The 19,333-nt window shown below is 47.8% G+C and overlaps 1 protein-coding gene across 1 annotated transcript in view; it reads right to left on the bottom strand.

Moving 5' to 3' along the window:
- Window positions 1-10,845: 10,845 nt before the first annotated feature.
- The window catches only part of aldh8a1 (aldehyde dehydrogenase 8 family, member A1), a 16,786-nt gene continuing 8,298 nt past the window's right edge, over window positions 10,846-19,333 (bottom strand). Inside the window, 4 exon segments of the mRNA XM_031800885.1 lie at window positions 10,846-11,508; window positions 17,998-18,072; window positions 18,074-18,160; window positions 18,898-19,154. Of these exon segments, the coding sequence (XP_031656745.1) occupies window positions 11,056-11,508; window positions 17,998-18,072; window positions 18,074-18,160; window positions 18,898-19,154 (872 nt within the window). The 3' untranslated portion in view covers window positions 10,846-11,055.

Below are 19,333 nucleotides of genomic sequence, written 5' to 3'. Positions count from 1 at the left end.
TAACCCTCACACACACACCCAAGCATACACCCACGCATACAGACATACACACACACACCCACGCATACAGACAGACACACACACCCACGCATACAGACACCCACGCATACAGACACACACACACACACACAAACACACACCCACGCATACAGACACACACACACACACACACACACCCACACCCACACATACAGACACACACCCACCCACACATACAGACACACACACACACACACACACACCCACGCATACAGACACACACACACACCCACGCATACAGACACCCAAGCATACAGACACACACACACACACACACACACCCACGCATACAGACACCCACACATACAGACACACACACACACACGCATACAGACACCCACACATACAGACACACACACACACAAACACGCATACAGACATACACCCACACATACAGACACCCACACATACAGACACACACACACAAACACACACACCCACGCATACAGACACCCACACATACAGACACACACACACACACACACAAACACGCATACAGACACACACACACACACACGCATACAGACACACACACACACGCATACAGACACACACACACACAAACACACACACACGCATACAGACACACACACACACACACACACACGCATACAGACACACACACAAACACACACCCACGCATACAGACACACACACACACCCACGTATACAGACACACACACACACACACACGCATACAGACACACACACACACACAAACACACACACACAAATACGTATAAAGACACACACACACACACACCCACGCATACAGACACACACACACAAACACACACCCATGCATACAGACACCCACACATACAGAGAGACACACACACACACACACACAAACCCACGCATACAGACACACACCCACGCATACAGACACCCACACATACAGAGAGACACACACACACACACACACGCATACAGACACCCACACATACAGACACACACACACACACACACACACACAAACACACACCCACACAAACACACATACAGACACACACACACACCCACGCATACAGACACACACACACACACACCCACGCATACAGACACACACACACACACACACCCACGCATACAGACACACACACACACACACATACAGACACACACACACACACACACACACACACACACACACACACACACACACACACACCCATGCATACAGACACCCACACATACAGACACACACACACACACACACACAAACACACACCCACACAAACACACACACCCACGCATACAGACACACACACACACACACACCCACGCATACAGACACACACACACACCCACGCATACAGACACACACACACACCCACAGACACACACCCACGCACACACACACACACACACACACACACACACACACGAAGGAGCAGCAAGAGAGAGAAAGCAAGAGAAACTAGACAGAGACACCCTCAGCACACTGTGTTAAGAAGCAGTACCAGAACTGGACAAGAACCTGACACCCTCAGCACACTGTGTTAAGAAGCAGTACCAGAACTGGACAAGAACCTGACACCCTCAGCACACTGTGTTAAATGCCAGAACCGGACAAGAACCTGACACCCTCAGCACACAGGGGGACAAACACCTGCCTGGAGGTGACAGCATTCCCTCCCCCATATGCCCCCCTAGGCACAACTATGACAACATAACCAACAAAAACGGGTCACAACTCCTGCAGCTCTGTCAGACGCTGGGTATGTACATAGTCAATAGGCTTCGATGAGACTCCTATGGTAGGTACACCTATAGCTCTGTTACATCCTGGGTATGTACATAGTCAATAGGCTTCGAGGGGACTCCTATGGTAGGTACACCTATAGCTCTGTTACATCCTGGGTATGTACATAGTCAATAGGCTTCGAGGAGAGTCCTATGGTAGGTACACCTATAGCTCTGTTACATCCTGGGTATGTACATAGTCAATAGGCTTCGAGGGGAGTCCTATGGTAGGTACACCTATAGCTCTGTTACATCCTGGGTATGTACATAGTCAATAGGATTCGAGGAGACTCCTATAGTAGGTACACCTATAGCTCATCTCATGGCAGTAGTAATGTACACTACTTTGTCACTGACCTCAACCCAGAGTCTCTCTGAGCGTTCACAGTCAGCCCACTGACACCCCTATCAGATCACAGCAAAATCACAGTCTATCTGAACAGAGCAATACTCAAAGCCAAAGGAACTGAATAATATTAAGAAATGCTATAGATGGAAGGAATGCATTTGGAAACCTACCAAAAAACTATTAGGCAACAACAAATTCAATCCCTTTTAGACAATTTCCTGGGTAAAACGTTCCACTGTAATAGTGATGGTGGAAACTTGGCAGTAGAAAATCTTAACAGTATATTTGACCTCTCAGCTTCCCTATCAAATCTAAAAATCTCAAATAGAAAACCAAAGAAAATGAACAACAATGACAAATGGTTTGATGAAGAATGCAAAAATCTAAGAAAGAAATTGAGAAACCTGTTCAACCAAAAACATAGAGACCTGGAAAACCTGAGTCTACGCCTTCACTATGGTGAATCACTAAAACAATACAGAAATACACTACGGAAAAAGAAGGAACAGCATGTCAGAAATCAGCTCAATGTAATTGAAGAATCCATAGACTAACAACTTCTGGGAAAATTGGAAAAAACTAAACAAACAACACGAAGAATTATCTATCCAAAATGGAGATGTAAACCACTTCTCCAATCATTTTGATAACAAAGAATAAAGAGCAAAAACATATATATATGATCAATTACAAATCTTAGAATCAACTATTAAAGACTACCAGAACCCACTGGATTCCAGAACCCACTGGATTCCAGAACCCACTGGATTCCAGAACACACTGGATTCCAGAACACACTGGATTCCAGAACCCACTGGATTCCAGAACCCACTGGATTCCAGAACACACTGGATTCCAGAACACACTGGATTCCAGAACCCACTGGATTCTCCAATTACATTGAAAGAGTTACAGGACAAAAATAAAAACCCTCCAACCCAAAAAGGCCTGTGGTGTTGATGGTATCCTCAATGAAATGATCAAATATACAGACAACAAATTCCAATTGGCTATACTAAAACTCTTTAACATCATCCTCAGCTCCGGCATCTTCCCCAATATATGGAACCAAGGACTGATCACCCCAATCCACAAAAGTGGAGACAAATTTGTAACATTTTTTTATTAAAAAATATATATGTTTTACCTGCTTTTTCTCCCCAATTTCGTGGTATCCAATTGTTAGTAATTACCTTCTTGTCTCATCGCTACAACTCCCGTACGGGCTTGGGAGAGACGAAGGTCGAAAGCCATGCGTCCTCCGAAACACATCCCAACCAAGCCGCACTGCTTCTTAACACAGCGCTCATCCAACCCGGAAGCCAGCCGCACCAATGTGTCGGAGGAAACACCGTGCACCTGGCGACCTAGGTTAGCGTGCACTGCGCCCGGCCCGCCACAGGAGTCGCTGGTGCGCGATGAGACAAGGATATCCCTACCGGCCAAACCCTCCTTAACCCGGACGACGCCAGGCCAATTGTGCGTCAACCTCCCGGTCCGACAGAGCATGAATCTCTGGTGGCACAAAAAGTGGAGACAAATTTGACCTCAATAACAACCGTGGGATATGCGTCAACAGCAACCTTGGGAAAATCCTCTGCATTATCATGAACCTTTTAGAGATAGGGGGCAGCATTTCCACTTTTGGATAAATAGCGTGCACAATTTCAACTTCCTGCTACTCATGCCAGGAATATAATAATAATTATATGCATATGATTAGTATGTGTGGATAGAAAACACTCTGAAGTTTCTAAAACTGGTTCAATCATGTCTGTGACTATAACAGAACTTATGTAGCAGGCAAAACCCCAAGGAAAAACTGTTCAGAATAAAAACATGTTTTTCCTCTGACCGTTCCCTCAGTTGTCTTTGGGAAATTAGAAATTCCCTCAGTTGTCTTTGGGAAATTAGAAATTAGCCCAGTTCCTTTACAGTTCCTACGACTTCCACAGGATGTCACCAGTCTTTGGAATTAGGTTGAAGTTAATCATTGGTGAAACGAAGAAGAGGCACATCCTGGAACAACGTTACATCAATGTTACATCAACACTGTTGATAGAGGGAAATGTTTGGTTTACTTTCTATTGAATACAGATTGCCCCGTCTACAATTTGATCAATTATTAACGTTTAAAAATACCTAAAGTTGAATTACAAAAGTAGTTTGAAATATTTTGGCCAAGTTTATAGGCAACTTTTGAAATGTTTTGTAGTGACGTTGTGTTTTGGAAAGCTGTTTTTTTCCGGATCAAACCTGCTTTATAAATGGACATCTTGGGTATACATGGACGGAATTAAATCGGGAAAAAAAGAACCAATTGTGATGTTTATGGGACATATTGGAGTGCCAACAAAAGAAGCTCGTCAAAGGTAATGTATGTTTTATATTTTGGTTCTGGTGTTCTGGTCAGGGTCTGGTTTGAGTCTGGTTCTGGTGTTCTGGTCAGGGTCTGGTTCTGGTGTTCTGGTCAGGGTCTGGTTTGAGTCTGGTTCTGGTGTCTGGTCAGGGTCTGGTGTTCTGGTCAGGGTCTGGTTTGAGTCTGGTTCTGGTGTTCTGGTCAGGGTCTGGTTTGAGTCTGGTTCTGGTGTTCTGGTCAGGGTCTGGTTTGAGTCTGGTTCTGGTGTTCTGGTCAGGGTCTGGTTGAGTCTGGTTCTGGTGTTCTGGTCAGGGTCTGGTTTGAGTCTGGTTCTGGTGTTCTGGTCAGGGTCTGGTTTGAGTCTGGTTCTGGTGTTCTGGTCAGGGTCTGGTTTGAGTCTGGTTCTGGTGTTCTGGTCAGGGTCTGGTTTGAGTCTGGTTCTGGTGTTCTGGTCAGGGTCTGGTTTGAGTCTGGTTCTGGTGTTCTGGTCAGGGTCTGGTTTGAGTCTGGTTCTGGTGTTCTGGTCAGGGTCTGGTTTGAGTCTGGTTCTGGTGTTCTGGTCAGGGTCTGGTTTGAGTCTGGTTCTGGTGTTCTGGTCAGGGTCTGGTTTGAGTCTGGTTCTGGTGTTCTGGTCAGGGTCTGGTTTGAGTCTGGTTCTGGTGTTCTGGTCAGGGTCTGGTTTGAGTCTGGTTCTGGTGTTCTGGTCAGGGTCTGGTTTGAGTCTGGTTCTGGTGTTCTGGTCAGGGTCTGGTTTGAGTCTGGTTCTGGTGTTCTGGTCAGGGTCTGGTTTGAGTCTGGTTCTGGTGTTCTGGTCAGGGTCTGGTTTGAGTCTGGTTCTGGTGTTCTGGTCAGGGTCTAATGTATGTTTTATATTTTATATCAGCTAATTCTTTTGTTTACGTCTCGTTCAGATTTTTCAGGTTTTTCGCCGAAAAGCCTTTTTAAAATCTGACATCTTCTATGCCATCACAAGGAACATAAAATTCAACATACCAATTAGGATTTGGCTAAAAATACTTGAATCAGTCTTAAAGCCCATTGCCCTTTATGGTTGTGAGGTCTGGGGTCCGCTCACCAACCAAGACTTCACAAAATGGGACAACACCAATTTGGGACAAACACTGTGTACAACGTAGAACACCAAATAATGCATGCAGAGCAGAATCAGGCCGATACCCACTAATTATCAAAATCCAGAAAAGACCCGTTAAATTCTACATCCACCTAAAAGGAAGCGATTCCCAAATCTTCCATAACAAAGCCAACACCTACAGAGAGATGAACCTGGAGAAGAGTCCCCTAAGCAAGCTGGTCCTGGGGCTCTGTTCACAAACACAAAGAGACCCCACAGAGCCCCCAGGACAGCAACACAATTAGAAACAGAAAGAGAATTACTCGACACCTTGGGAAGAATAAACAAAATAACAGAGCAAACTAGAATGCTATTTGGCCCTAAACAGAGAGTACACAGTTACAGAATACCTGACCCCTGTGACTGACCCAAATTTAAGGAAAGCTTTGACTATGTACAGACTCAGTGAGCCTAGCCTTGCTAATGAGATATTCTGCCGTAGGCAGACCTTGCACTCAAGAGAAGACAGGCTATGTGCTCACTGCCCACAAAATGAGGTGGAAACTGAGCTGAACTTCCTAACCTCCTGCCCAATGTATGACCATATTAGAGAGACATATTTCCCTCAGATTACACAGATCCACAAAGAATTGGAAAACAAATCCAATGTTGATAAACTCCCATATCTACTGGGTAAAATTACACAGTGTGACATCACAGCAGCAAGATTTGTGACCTGTTGCCACAAGAAAAGGGCAACCAGTGAAGAGCAAACACCATTGTAAATACAACCCATATTTATGTTGATTTATTTATTTATTTATTCCCTTTTGTACTTTAACTATTTGCACATCGTTACAACACTGTATATAGAAATAATATGACATTTGAAATGTCTCTATTCTATTTGGAACTTCTGTGAGTCTAAGGCTTATTGTTGAGTTTTTCACTTTTGTCTGTTATCTATTTCTCTTGCTTTGTCAATGGTAATATATGTTTCCCAGGCTAATAAAGCCCTTGAATTGAAATTGAATTGACTGAGAGAGAGACAGAAACTGTGAAACAGAGAGACAGAGAGAGAGAGAGAGAGAGAGAGAGAGAGACTGCGATAGAGAGAGAGACAAAGAGACTGCAATAGAGCGAGAGAGACAGAGAGAGACAGAGAGACTGCGATAGAGAGAGACAGAGAGACTGCAATAGAGAGCAACAGAGAGACTGCGATAGAGAGCGACAGAGAGACTGCGATAGAGAGCGACAGAGAGACTGCGATAGAGAGCGACAGAGAGACTGCGATAGAGAGAGAGACAGAGAGGGACAGAGAGACTGCGATAGAGAGAGACAGAGAGACTGCAATAGAGAGCAACAGAGAGACTGCGATAGAGAGCGACAGAGAGACTGCGATAGAGAGCGACAGAGAGACTGCGATAGAGAGAGAGACAGAGAGGGACAGAGAGACTGCGATAGAGAGAGCGACAGAGACTGTGATAGAGAGACAGAGAGACTGTGATAGAGAGAGAGACAGAGAGACTGTGATAGAGAGAGAGACAGAGACTGCGATAGAGAGAGAGACAGAGAGACTGCGATAGAGAGAGCAACAGAGAGACGGCGATAGAGAGAGCAACAGAGAGACTGCGATAGAGAGAGCGACAGAGAGACTGTGATAGAGAGACAGAGAGACTGTGATAGAGAGAGAGACAGAGAGACTGTGATAGAGAGAGCAACAGAGAGACTGCGATAGAGAGAGCGACAGAGAGAGAGACAGAGAGACTGTGATAGAGAGAGCAACAGAGAGACTGCGATAGAGAGAGCGACAGAGAGAGAGACAGAGAGACTGCGATAGAGAGAGCAACAGAGAGACTGCGATAGAGTGACAGAGAGAGAGACAGAGAGACTGAGATAGAGAGAGAGACAGAGAGACTGTGATAGAGAGAGACTGCGATAGAGAGAGAGACAGAGACTGCGATAGAGAGAGAGACAGAGACTGCGATAGAGAGAGAGACAGAGACTGCGATAGAGAGAGAGACAGAGACTGCGATAGAGAGAGAGACAGAGACTGCGATAGAGAGAGAGACAGAGACTGCGATAGAGAGAGAGACAGAGACTGCGATAGAGAGAGAGACAGAGACTGCGATAGAGAGAGAGACAGAGACTGCGATAGAGAGAGAGACTGCGATAGAGAGAGAGACAGAGAGACTGTGGTAAAGAGAGAGACAGAGAGACTGCGATAGAGAGAGCAACAGAGAGACTGCGATAGAGAGAGCGACAGAGAGAGAGACAGAGAGACTGCGATAGAGAGAGCAACAGAGAGACTGCGATAGAGAGAGCAACAGAGAGACTGCGATAGAGAGAGCGACAGAGAGAGAGACAGAGAGACTGCGATAGAGAGAGCAACAGAGAGACTGCGATAGAGAGAGCGACAGAGAGAGAGACAGAGAGACTGCGATAGAGAGAGAGACAGAGAGACTGCGAGACTAAGACAAAGAGACAGAGAAGTTTTCTGTGGCTCCTCAGTGTATTCCCTGCCTCACTAAATCATTCTGTTTAATCTCTGTTCTTTATCCTCTCTGTTCTTCATCCTCTCTGTTCTTCTTCCTCTCTAACGCAGGCAGCTTCTTCGGGGGGGGATTCTAACACCAATCAGGGGATACTTTATCCTACTTCAAAAACTCCAAATGCAGATGCGCACGGACACGCTAAAACACGCACGCACACGCACGCACACACACACACACACACACACACACACACACACACACACACACGTAACAATCAGCTTGGATCAGAAACAGATCTCAGTGTCAGGAGGTTATCCTTCTGTTTAATGAAATTCAAAACTTCTGTCACATCCCTGGTTTCACCAAAGGTAGGAAGCTCCACACGGACAGCGGGCTTTGAGGACATGCCGATGAAACAGGCCCTGTCAGGAGGAAACAGGTCCTGCCAGGAGGAAACAGGCCCTGTCAGGAGGAAACAGGCCCTGTCAGGATGAAACAGGCCCTGTCAGGAGGAAACAGGCCCTGTCAGGATGAAACAGGCCCTGCCAGGAGGAAACAGGCCCTGCCAGGAGGAAACAGGCCCTGTCAGGATGAAACAGGCCCTGTCAGGAGGAAACAGGTCCTGCCAGGAGGAAACAGGCCCTGTCAGGAGGAAACAGGCCCTGTCAGGAGGTGATGGAAACAGATTACCTGACTGAAGTGGAATAACAGGTGAGAACCAACAGATTACCTGACTGAAGTGGAATAACAGGTGAGAACCAACAGATTACCTGACTGAAGTGGAATAACAGGTGAGAACCAACAGATTACCCGACTGAAGTGAAGAACAGGTGAGAACCAACATATTACCTGACTGAAGTGGAATAACAGGTGAGAACCAACAGATTACCTGACTGAAGTGAAGTGAGGTTGGGCACTGATGCTGAGCGATTAGGCCTTCAGGCTCTCAGTCGGCATTCCAATTCATCCCAAAGGTGTTTGATGGGGTTGAGGTCAGGTCTCTGTGAATTCCAATCAAGTTCTTCCACACAAACCATTTCTGTATGGACCTCACTTTGTGCATGGGGCATTGTCTACCTACCTGTCTCCCGCTACCTACCTGTCTCCCTCTAACCTACCTGTCTCCCTCTACATACCTGTCTCCCTCTACCTACCTGTCTCCCTCTAACCTACCTGTCTCCCTCTAACCTACCTGTCTCCCTCTACCTACCTGTCTCCCTCTACCTACCTGTCTCCCTCTACCTACCTGTCTCCCTCTAACCTACCTGTCTCCCTCTAACCTACCTGTCTCCCTCTAACCTACCTGTCTCCCTCTACCTACCTGTCTCCCTCTACCAACCTGTCTCCATTCATCTCTGTCTCCCTCTACCTACCTGTCTCCCTCTACCTACCTGTCTCCATTCATCTCTGTCTCCCTCTACCTACCTGTCTCCCTCTACCTACCTGTCTCCCTCTACCTACCTGTCTCCTTCTACATATCTGTCTCCCTCTACCTACCTGTCTCCTTCTACATACCTGTCTCCCTCTACCTACCTGTCTCCCTCTACCTACCTGTCTCCCTCTACATACCTGTCTCCCTCTACATACCTGTCTCCCTCTACATACCTGTCTCCCTCTACCTACCCGTCTCCCTCTACCTACCCGTCTCCCTCTACCTACCCGTCTCCCTCTACCTACCCGTCTCCCTCTACCTACCCGTCTCCCTCTTCCGCAGAACCAGAAAGAAAAACCAGTGTGGGTGTGATTGCAAGATGAAAGTCATCCAGACAGAAAGCTTTATTGCCTCGAAGGGGATTTGTGAGGAAAATAATCATAAACAATTCATGTCATAAAACAAAACAGTCATTTTGAGCGAGACACCTAACCCTAACCTCTAACCTTAACCTCTAACCCCTAACCTCTAACCCTAACCTCTAACCCTAACCTCTAACCCCTAACCTCTAAACCCTAACCTCTAACCCTAACCTGTAACCTCTAACCCCTAACCTCTAACCCTAATCTCTAACCTCTAACCTAAACCTAACCCTAACCTAAATCTCTAACCTCTAACCCTAACCTCTAACCTCTAACCCTAACCTCTAACCCCAACCTCTAACCTTTAACCCCAAACTCTAACCCTAACTTCTAACCCTAAACTCTAACTCTAACCCTAAATCTCTAACCTCTAACCCTAACCTCTAACCTCTAACCCTAACCTCTAACCCCAACCTCTAACCCCAACCTCTAACCTTTAACCCCAAACTCTAACCCTAACCTCTAACCCTAAACCTCTAACCTCTAATCCTAACCTCTAATCCTAACCTCTAATCCTAACCTCTAATCCTAACCTCTAATCCTAACCTCTAACCTCTAACCCTAATCTCTAACCTCTAACCCTAACCTCTATGCCCTAACCTCTAAGCCCTAACCTCTAAGCCCTAACCTCTAAGCCCTAACCTCTAAGCCCTAACCTCTAAGCCCTAACCTCTAAGCCCTAACCCCTAACCTCTAATCCTAACCTCTAACCCTTTGGGGCGGCAGGGTAGCCTAGTGGTTAGAGCGTTGGACTAGTAACCGGAAGGTTGCGAGTTCAAACCCCCGAGCTGACAAGGTACAAATCTGTCGTTCTGCCCCTAGGCAGTCATTGAAAATAAGAATTTGTTCTTAACTGACTTGCCTGGTTAAATAAAGGTAAAAAAATTAAAACTAACCTCTAACCCCTAACTCCTAGCACCTAACCCCTAACCCTAACTCCTAAACCCTAGCACCTAATGCCTAACCCTAACTACTAAACCCTAGCACCTAATGCCTAACCCTAATTGTAACTCTAACCCTAACTCCTAACCCCTAACTCCTAGCCCCTAACCCTAATTGTAACTCTAAGCCTAAACCTAACCCCTAAGCGTAACATAGCCATTGTCCTCGTGGGGACGTGGCAAATGTTAATATGGGGATCATGAGGAAAGAACAACAAGACCACACACACAACAACAGAACATTTTTTCCCTCCATCCTCTCAGTGTTTAACAGTGATGGTCTTCACCTCCGTAAAGAAGTGATAGCTATCCCTCCCTCCTTCCCTCCCCACCCCTGAGTTCTTCATGCCTCCGAACGGTAGGTTCAGGTCTCTGACCAGCCAACAGTTGGTCCAGACAAGCCCCGCCTCTAACCTCCTCGCCACCCGGTGCACTCGCCCGACATCACGCGTCCACACAGTCGCCGCCAGGCCATAGCGTACCCCGTTGCCCTTAGCGACAGCATCGTCTTCACCGTCGAAGGGGTTGACGCAGACGACGGGGCCGAAGATCTCGTCTTGCATCACACGGGACGACTCAGCTACGCCGGCGATGACGGTGGGACGCATGAAGTAGCCGCTGGTGTTACGTTGGGGGAGCACCAGCGGGTCCTCGCCCTCCCCACACAGCACCGTGGCACCCTCCGACCGAGCCAAGGTCACGAAGCTACGTACCTGGAGGGACAGGTTAGACAGGTGTATATGTTAATATAACTATAACACAGACCAGGGTCAGGAAGCTACGTACCTGGATGGGGGAGGGACAGGTTAGACAGGAAGCTACGTACCTGGATGGGGGAGGGACAGGTTAGACAGGAAGCTACGTACCTGGATGGGGGAGGGACAGGTTAGACAGGAAGCTACGTACCTGGATGGGGGAGGGACAGGTTAGACAGGAAGCTACGTACCTGGATGGGGGAGGGACAGGTTAGACAGGTGTATATGTTAATATAACTATAACACAGACCAGGGTCAGGAAGCTACGTACCTGGATGGGGGAGGGACAGGTTAGACAGGAAGCTACGTACCTGGATGGGGGAGGGACAGGTTAGACAGGAAGCTACGTACCTGGATGGGGGAGGGACAGGTTAGACAGGAAGCTACGTACCTGGATGGGGGAGGGACAGGTTAGACAGGAAGCTACGTACCTGGATGGGGGAGGGACAGGTTAGACAGGAAGCTACGTACCTGGATGGGGGAGGGACAGGTTAGACAGGAAGCTACGTACCTGGATGGGGGAGGGACAGGTTAGACAGGAAGCTACGTACCTGGATGGGGGAGGGACAGGTTAGACAGGAAGCTACGTACCTGGATGGGGGAGGGACAGGTTAGACAGGAAGCTACGTACCTGGATGGGGGAGGGACAGGTTAGACAGGAAGCTACGTAACCTAGATGGGGGAGGGACAGGTTAGACAGGAAGCTACGTAACCTAGATGGGGGAGGGACAGGTTAGACAGGTGTATATGTTAATATAACCATAACACAGACCAGGGTCAGGAAGCTACGTACCTAGATGGGGGAGGGACAGGTTAGACAGGAAGCTACGTAACCTAGATGGGGGAGGGACAGGTTAGACAGGAAGCTACGTAACCTAGATGGGGGAGGGACAGGTTAGACAGGAAGCTACGTACCTGGATGGGGAGGGGACAGGTTAGACAGGAAGCTACGTAACCTAGATGGGGGAGGGACAGGTTAGACAGGAAGCTATGTAACCTAGATGGGGGAGGGACAGGTTAGACAGGAAGCTACGTAACCTAGATGGGGGAGGGACAGGTTAGACAGGAAGCTACGTAACCTAGATGGGGGAGGGACAGGTTAGACAGGAAGCTACGTAACCTAGATGGGGGAGGGACAGGTTAGACAGGAAGCTACGTAACCTAGATGGGGGAGGGACAGGTTAGACAGGAAGCTACGTAACCTAGATGGGGGAGGGACAGGTTAGACAGGAAGCTACGTAACCTAGATGGGGGAGGGACAGGTTAGACAGGAAGCTACGTAACCTAGATGGGGAAGGGACAGGTTAGACAGGAAGCTAGGTAACCTGGATGGGGGAGGGACAGGTTAGACAGGAAGCTACGTAACCTGGATGGGGGAGGGACAGGTTAGACAGGAAGCTACGTACCTGGATGGGGGAGGGACAGGTTAGACAGGAAGCTACGTAACCTAGATGGGGGAGGGACAGGTTAGACAGGAAGCTACGTAACCTAGATGGGGGAGGGACAGGTTAGACAGGAAGCTACGTAACCTAGATGGGGGAGGGACAGTTTAGACAGGAAGCTACGTAACCTGGATGGGGGAGGGACAGGTTAGACAGGAAGCTACGTAACCTAGATGGGGAGGGACAGGTTAGACAGGAAGCTACGTAACCTAGATGGGGGAGGGACAGGTTAGACAGGAAGCTACGTAACCTAGATGGGGGAGGGACAGGTTAGACAGGAAGCTACGTAACCTAGATGGGGGAGGGACAGGTTAGACAGGAAGCTACGTAACCTAGATGGGGGAGGGACAGGTTAGACAGGAAGCTACGTAACCTGGATGGGGGAGGGACAGGTTAGACAGGAAGCTACGTAACCTAGATGGGGGAGGGACAGGTTAGACAGGAAGCTACGTAACCTAGATGGGGGAGGGACAGGTTAGACAGGAAGCTACGTACCTGGATGGGGGAGGGACAGGTTAGACAGGAAGCTACGTAACCTAGATGGGGGAGGGACAGGTCAGACAGGAAGCTATGTAACCTAGATGGGGGAGGGACAGGTTAGACAGGAAGCTACGTAACCTGGATGGGGGAGAGACAGGTTAGACAGGAAGCTACGTAACCTAGATGGGGGAGGGACAGGTTAGACAGGAAGCTACGTAACCTGGATGGGGGAGGGACAGGTTAGACAGGAAGCTACGTAACCTGGATGGGGGAGAGACAGGTTAGACAGGAAGCTACGTAACCTAGATGGGGGAGGGACAGGTTAGACAGGAAGCTACGTAACCTGGATGGGGGAGGGACAGGTTAGACAGGAAGCTACGTAACCTAGATGGGGGAGGGACAGGTTAGACAGGAAGCTACGTAACCTAGATGGGGGAGGGACAGGTTAGACAGGAAGCTACGTAACCTAGATGGGGGAGGGACAGGTTAGACAGGAAGCTATGTAACCTGGATGGGGGAAGAGACAGGTTAGACAGGAAGCTACGTAACCTAGATGGGGGAGGGACAGGTTAGACAGGAAGCTACGTAACCTAGATGGGGGGCTGCCAAGGTCAATAACATGCGTAGATGTAAAGACAGATTTCACCACTAGTCCAGGAGATTCTTGTAACATGATATATACACACACGTTCAAAAGTTTGGGGTCACTTAGAAATGTCCCTGTTTTTGAAAGAAAAGCATTTTTTTTCCATTAAAATAACGTCAAATGGATCAGAAATACAGTGTAGACATTGATAATGTTGTAAATGACTGTTGTAGCTGGAAACAGCTGATTTTTAATGGAATATCTACAGAGGTCCATTATCAGCAACCATCACTCCTGTGTTCCAATGGCACGTTGTGTTAGCTAATCCAAGTTTATCATTTTAAAAGGCTAATTCATCATTAGAAAACCCTTTTGCAATTATGTTAACACAGCTGAAAACTGTTGTTCTGATTAAAGAAGCAATAAAACTGGCCTTCTTTAGACTAGTTGAGTATCTGGAGCATCAGCATTTGTGGGTTCGATTACAGGCTCAAAATGGCCAGAAACAAAGACCTTGATTCCGCTGTAAGCTGTTGTGCTGATTAACGAAGCTGTCACGTTCTGACCTTAGTTCCTTTGTTATGTCTTTGTTTTAGGTTGGTCAGGGCGTGAGTTGGGTTGGGTTATCTATGTTCCGTTTTCTATGTTGTGTTTATGTGTTTGGCCTGGTATGGTTCTCAATCAGCGGCAGGTGTCGTTAGTTCTCTCTGATTGAGAACCATATTTAGGTGGCCTTTTCCCAGCTGTGTTTCGTTGTCTCTGATTGAGAACCATATTTAGGTGGCCTTTTCCCAGCTGTGTTTCGTTGTCTCTGATTGAGAACCATATTTAGGTGGCCTTTTCCCAGCTGTGTTTCGTTGTCTCTGATTGAGAACCATATTTAGGTGGCCTTTTCCCAGCTGTGTTTCGTTGTCTCTGATTGAGAACCATATTTAGGTGGCCTTGTCCCAGCTGTGTTTCGTTGTCTCTGATTGAGAACCATATTTAGGTGGCCTTTTCCCAGCTGTGTTTCGTTGTCTCTGATTGAGAACCATATTTAGGTGGCCTTTTCCCAGCTGTGTTTCGTTGTCTCTGATTGAGAACCATATTTAGGTGGCCTTTTCCCAGCTGTGTTTCGTTGTCTCTGATTGAGAACCATATTTAGGTGGCCTTTTCCCAGCTGTGTTTCGTTGTCTCTGATTGAGAACCATATTTAGGTGGCCTTTTCCCAGCTGTGTTTCGTTGTCTCTGATTGAGAACCATATTTAGGTGGCCTTTTCCCAGCTGTGTTTCGTTGTCTCTGATTGAGAACCATATTTAGGTGGCCTTTTCCCAGCTGTGTTTCGTTGTCTCTGATTGAGAACCATATTTAGGTGGCCTTTTCCCAGCTGTGTTTCGTTGTCTCTGATTGAGAACCATATTTAGGTGGCCTTTTCCCAGCTGTGTTTCGTTGTCTCTGATTGAGAACCATATTTAGGTGGCCTTTTCCCAGCTGTGTTTCGTTGTCTCTGATTGAGAACCATATTTAGGTGGCCTTTTCCCAGCTGTGTTTCGTTGTCTCTGATTGAGAACCATATTTAGGTGGCCTTTTCCCAGCTGTGTTTCGTTGTCTCTGATTGAGAACCATATTTAGGTGGCCTTTTCCCAGCTGTGTTTCGTTGTCTCTGATTGAGAACCATATTTAGGTGGCCTTTTCCCAGCTGTGTTTCGTTGTCTCTGATTGAGAACCATATTTAGGTGACCTTTTCCCAGCTGTGTTTCGTTGTCTCTGATTGAGAACCATATTTAGGTGGCCTTTTCCCAGCTGTGTTTCGTTGTCTCTGATTGAGAACCATATTTAGGTGGCCTTTTCCCAGCTGTGTTTCGTTGTCTCTGATTGAGAACCATATTTAGGTGGCCTTTTCCCAGCTGTGTTTCGTTGTCTCTGATTGAGAACCATATTTAGGTGGCCTTTTCCCAGCTGTGTTTCGTTGTCTCTGATTGAGAACCATATTTAGGTGGCCTTTTCCCAGCTGTGTTTCGTTGTCTCTGATTGAGAACCATATTTAGGTGGCCTTTTCCCAGCTGTGTTTCGTTGTCTCTGATTGAGAACCATATTTAGGTGGCCTTTTCCCAGCTGTGTTTCGTTGTCTCTGATTGAGAACCATATTTAGGTGGCCTTTTCCCAGCTGTGTTTCGTTGTCTCTGATTGAGAACCATATTTAGGTGGCCTTTTCCCAGCTGTGTTTCGTTGTCTCTGATTGAGAACCATATTTAGGTGGCCTTTTCCCAGCTGTGTTTAGTTGTCTCTGATTGAGAACATTTTTAACGGTATATTGTGACCAACAGATGCACATCTGTATTCCCATCAATAGATTAGGGCCTAATACATTTATTACCCCAATTGACTGATTTCCTGATGTGAAGTATGTAGATAATGATTTTTTAGTAACATGATCTTCGAGAACTAACAGAATCAAATCCAGACAGTCGAGGAGAAGTAACAACGGCATGGCATCGGGCCATTGATTTTGGTTATAATGTTTGAGTCACTCAGATAGCATAAGAACACAGCAATAGCCATGGCATTAGCCATCATCCCCTTCTAGACCATTGATTGGCCGGCTCATCCCCCTCTAGACCGCTGATTGGCCAGCTCATCCCCCTCTAGACCGCTGATTGGCCGGCTCATCCCCCTCTAGACCGCTGATTGGCCAGCTCATCCCCCTCTAGACCGCTGATTGGGCCAGCTCATCCCCCTCTAGACCGCTGATTGGCCAGCTCATCCCCCTCTAGACCGCTGATTGGCCGGCTCATCCCCCTCTAGACCGCTGATTGGCCAGCTCATCCCCCTCTAGACCGCTGATTGGCCGGCTCATCCCCCTCTAGACCGCTGATTGGCCAGCTCATCCCCCTCTAGACCGCTGATTGGCCGGCTCATCCCCCTCTAGACCGCTGATTGGCCGGCTCATCCCCTTCTAGACCGCTGATTGGCCAGCTCATCCCCCTCTAGACCGCTGATTGGCCGGCTCATCCCCCTCTAGACCGCTGATTGGCCGGCTCATCCCCCTCTAGACCGCTGATTGGCCAGCTCATCCCCCTCTAGACCGCTGATTGGCCGGCTCATCCCCCTCTAGACCGCTGATTGGCCGGCTCATCCCCCTCTAGACCGCTGATTGGCCAGCTCATCCCCCTCTAGACCGCTGATTGGCCAGCTCATCCCCCTCTAGACCGCTGATTGGCCAGCTCATCCCCCTCTAGACCGCTGATTGGCCGGCTCATCCCCCTCTAGACCGCTGATTGGCCGGCTCATCCCCCTCTAGACCGCTGATTGGCCAGCTCATCCCCCTCTAGACCGCTGATTGGCCAGCTCATCCCCCTCTAGACCGCTGATTGGCCAGCTCATCCTCATCAGAAGTATGACATCATACTCTAGGAAATAGACAGCATTTTTCAAAACGGTCTGTTTGAGATACAAGATTGAGGATTGATGAAGTGAGTATTTTTGGTTCTTTAATTTATGCTTTGGCCACAAATACGAGTATAGGATGAGTCAACAACATTATTTGGGTTACAGAGTTAACAGAATATTCACTTTTAAAAGTGACTTTAAAACCACACATGTTCTCTCTGCCCAAGGGGAAAATGTGTGGAATTGCAGGAAATTAGTTTTAAATTAGTTCCAATGCAGCTGTTTTTTTCCCTTCTCAATGTAAAATCATTTCTGGGTAATAATTAACTACCTTACTGTGATTGTTTTCAATTAAAATGGTCAAAAAAGAAACAGAAATGTTTCTTAGCAAAGAACAAGGCTTCTGCCAGGACTGGGGAGAGGAAACCTGACAACTAGCTGCTACTGGCAGAGAGGTTTGGTCCTCCATCTTATTGGTGATGTCACAAGGCAGGCAAAAACTCCATCCCACCAGAAACTAAATCCTAGGGGAAACACTGTAATAGCCTGTATATTATGTGACGTCATACCTTCTCCAGGTGTTCCCTGCTGACCAGAGCTCCGTTATTGTTGTCGGGGTCGGAGGGAGCACCTGTTTTCCATTCCCCGCGCGGCCGCCACAAACCTCTTCAGGAACTCTGGGTAAATACTCCTCTCTACGTAGATCCTACTGGTGCACAGACAGATCTCACCCTGGTGAGGAGGAGGAGGAGGAGGAGGAAGAGGGGGAGGAAGAGGAGGAAGAGGGGGAGGAAGAGGAGGAGGAAGTAGGTCACCTTACTGTCAGCTAGAAAAAATGTGAGAAATGTCACCACCATGTGGCCAACACATGAACTTGCAACATCTGTTATAGAGGGGTTTCATGTATAAAACGGTCATGAACACAGCCGATTTGGTTCCTCATTCTACATGAGAGAGAACATGACACTTCTACCAATGCATTTATTTTATCTAAGCATTCTATAATGTATCTTCATCTCACTCAACTGCAAACTCAATGTTCCACGATTGGTCAGAGTTTTATTTTTTACCTTTATTTAGTCAGTTAAGCCAGTTTTAAGAACAAATTCTGATGATGCTCTCGTACTATTGGCCGATCCATCCTGAGTCCCCCTCTTACCCTATTGGCTCACCCTGAGTCCTCCTCTTCCCCTATTGGCTCATCCTGAGTCCCCCTCTTACCCTATTGGCTCATCCTGAGTCCTCCTCTTCCCCTATTGGCTCATCCTGAGTCCTCCTCTTCCCCTGTTGGCTCATCCTGAGTCCCCCTCTTACCCTATTGGCTCATCCTGAGTCCCTCTCTTACCCTATTGGCCCATCCTGAGTACCACTCTTACCCTATTGGCCCATCCTGAGTACCACTCTTACCCTATTGGCCAATCCTGAGTCCCTCTCTCACTCTATTGACCTATCCTGAGTCTTACTCTCACCTGATTGGAGAAGGAGGATCGTACGGTGGTGGTGACAGCTTGGTCTAGGTCAGCGTCTGAGAAGACAATGGCGGGGTTCTTCCCGCCCAGCTCCAGGCTCAGCTTCTTACAGAACGGAGCCGAGCGCTCTGTGATCCGCTGGGCCGTCGCCGTGGAGCCCGTGAAACTGACCAATGGGACGTCAGGGTGGCTCACGAGAGCATCGCCCGCCCGCGGGCCGGTGCCGAACACCATGTTGACCACACCCGGAGGAAACCCTGGGGGGAGAGGGAAGGGAGAAGAGGAGAGGAGAAGAAGAGGAGAGGAGAAGAAGAGGAGAGGAGAAGAGGAGTAGAGAAGAGAAGAGGAGAGGAGGGAAGAGAGAAGAGGATAGGAGAGGAGAGGAGGAGGAGAGGGAGAGGAGAAGAGGGAGAAGAGGAGAAGAGGAGAAGAGGAG

Source organism: Oncorhynchus kisutch, linkage group LG21 (assembly GCF_002021735.2).
Source record: "Oncorhynchus kisutch isolate 150728-3 linkage group LG21, Okis_V2, whole genome shotgun sequence".
NCBI classification, from domain to species: domain Eukaryota; kingdom Metazoa; phylum Chordata; class Actinopteri; order Salmoniformes; family Salmonidae; genus Oncorhynchus; species Oncorhynchus kisutch.
This window is presented reverse-complemented; position numbering and strand designations above follow the sequence as displayed.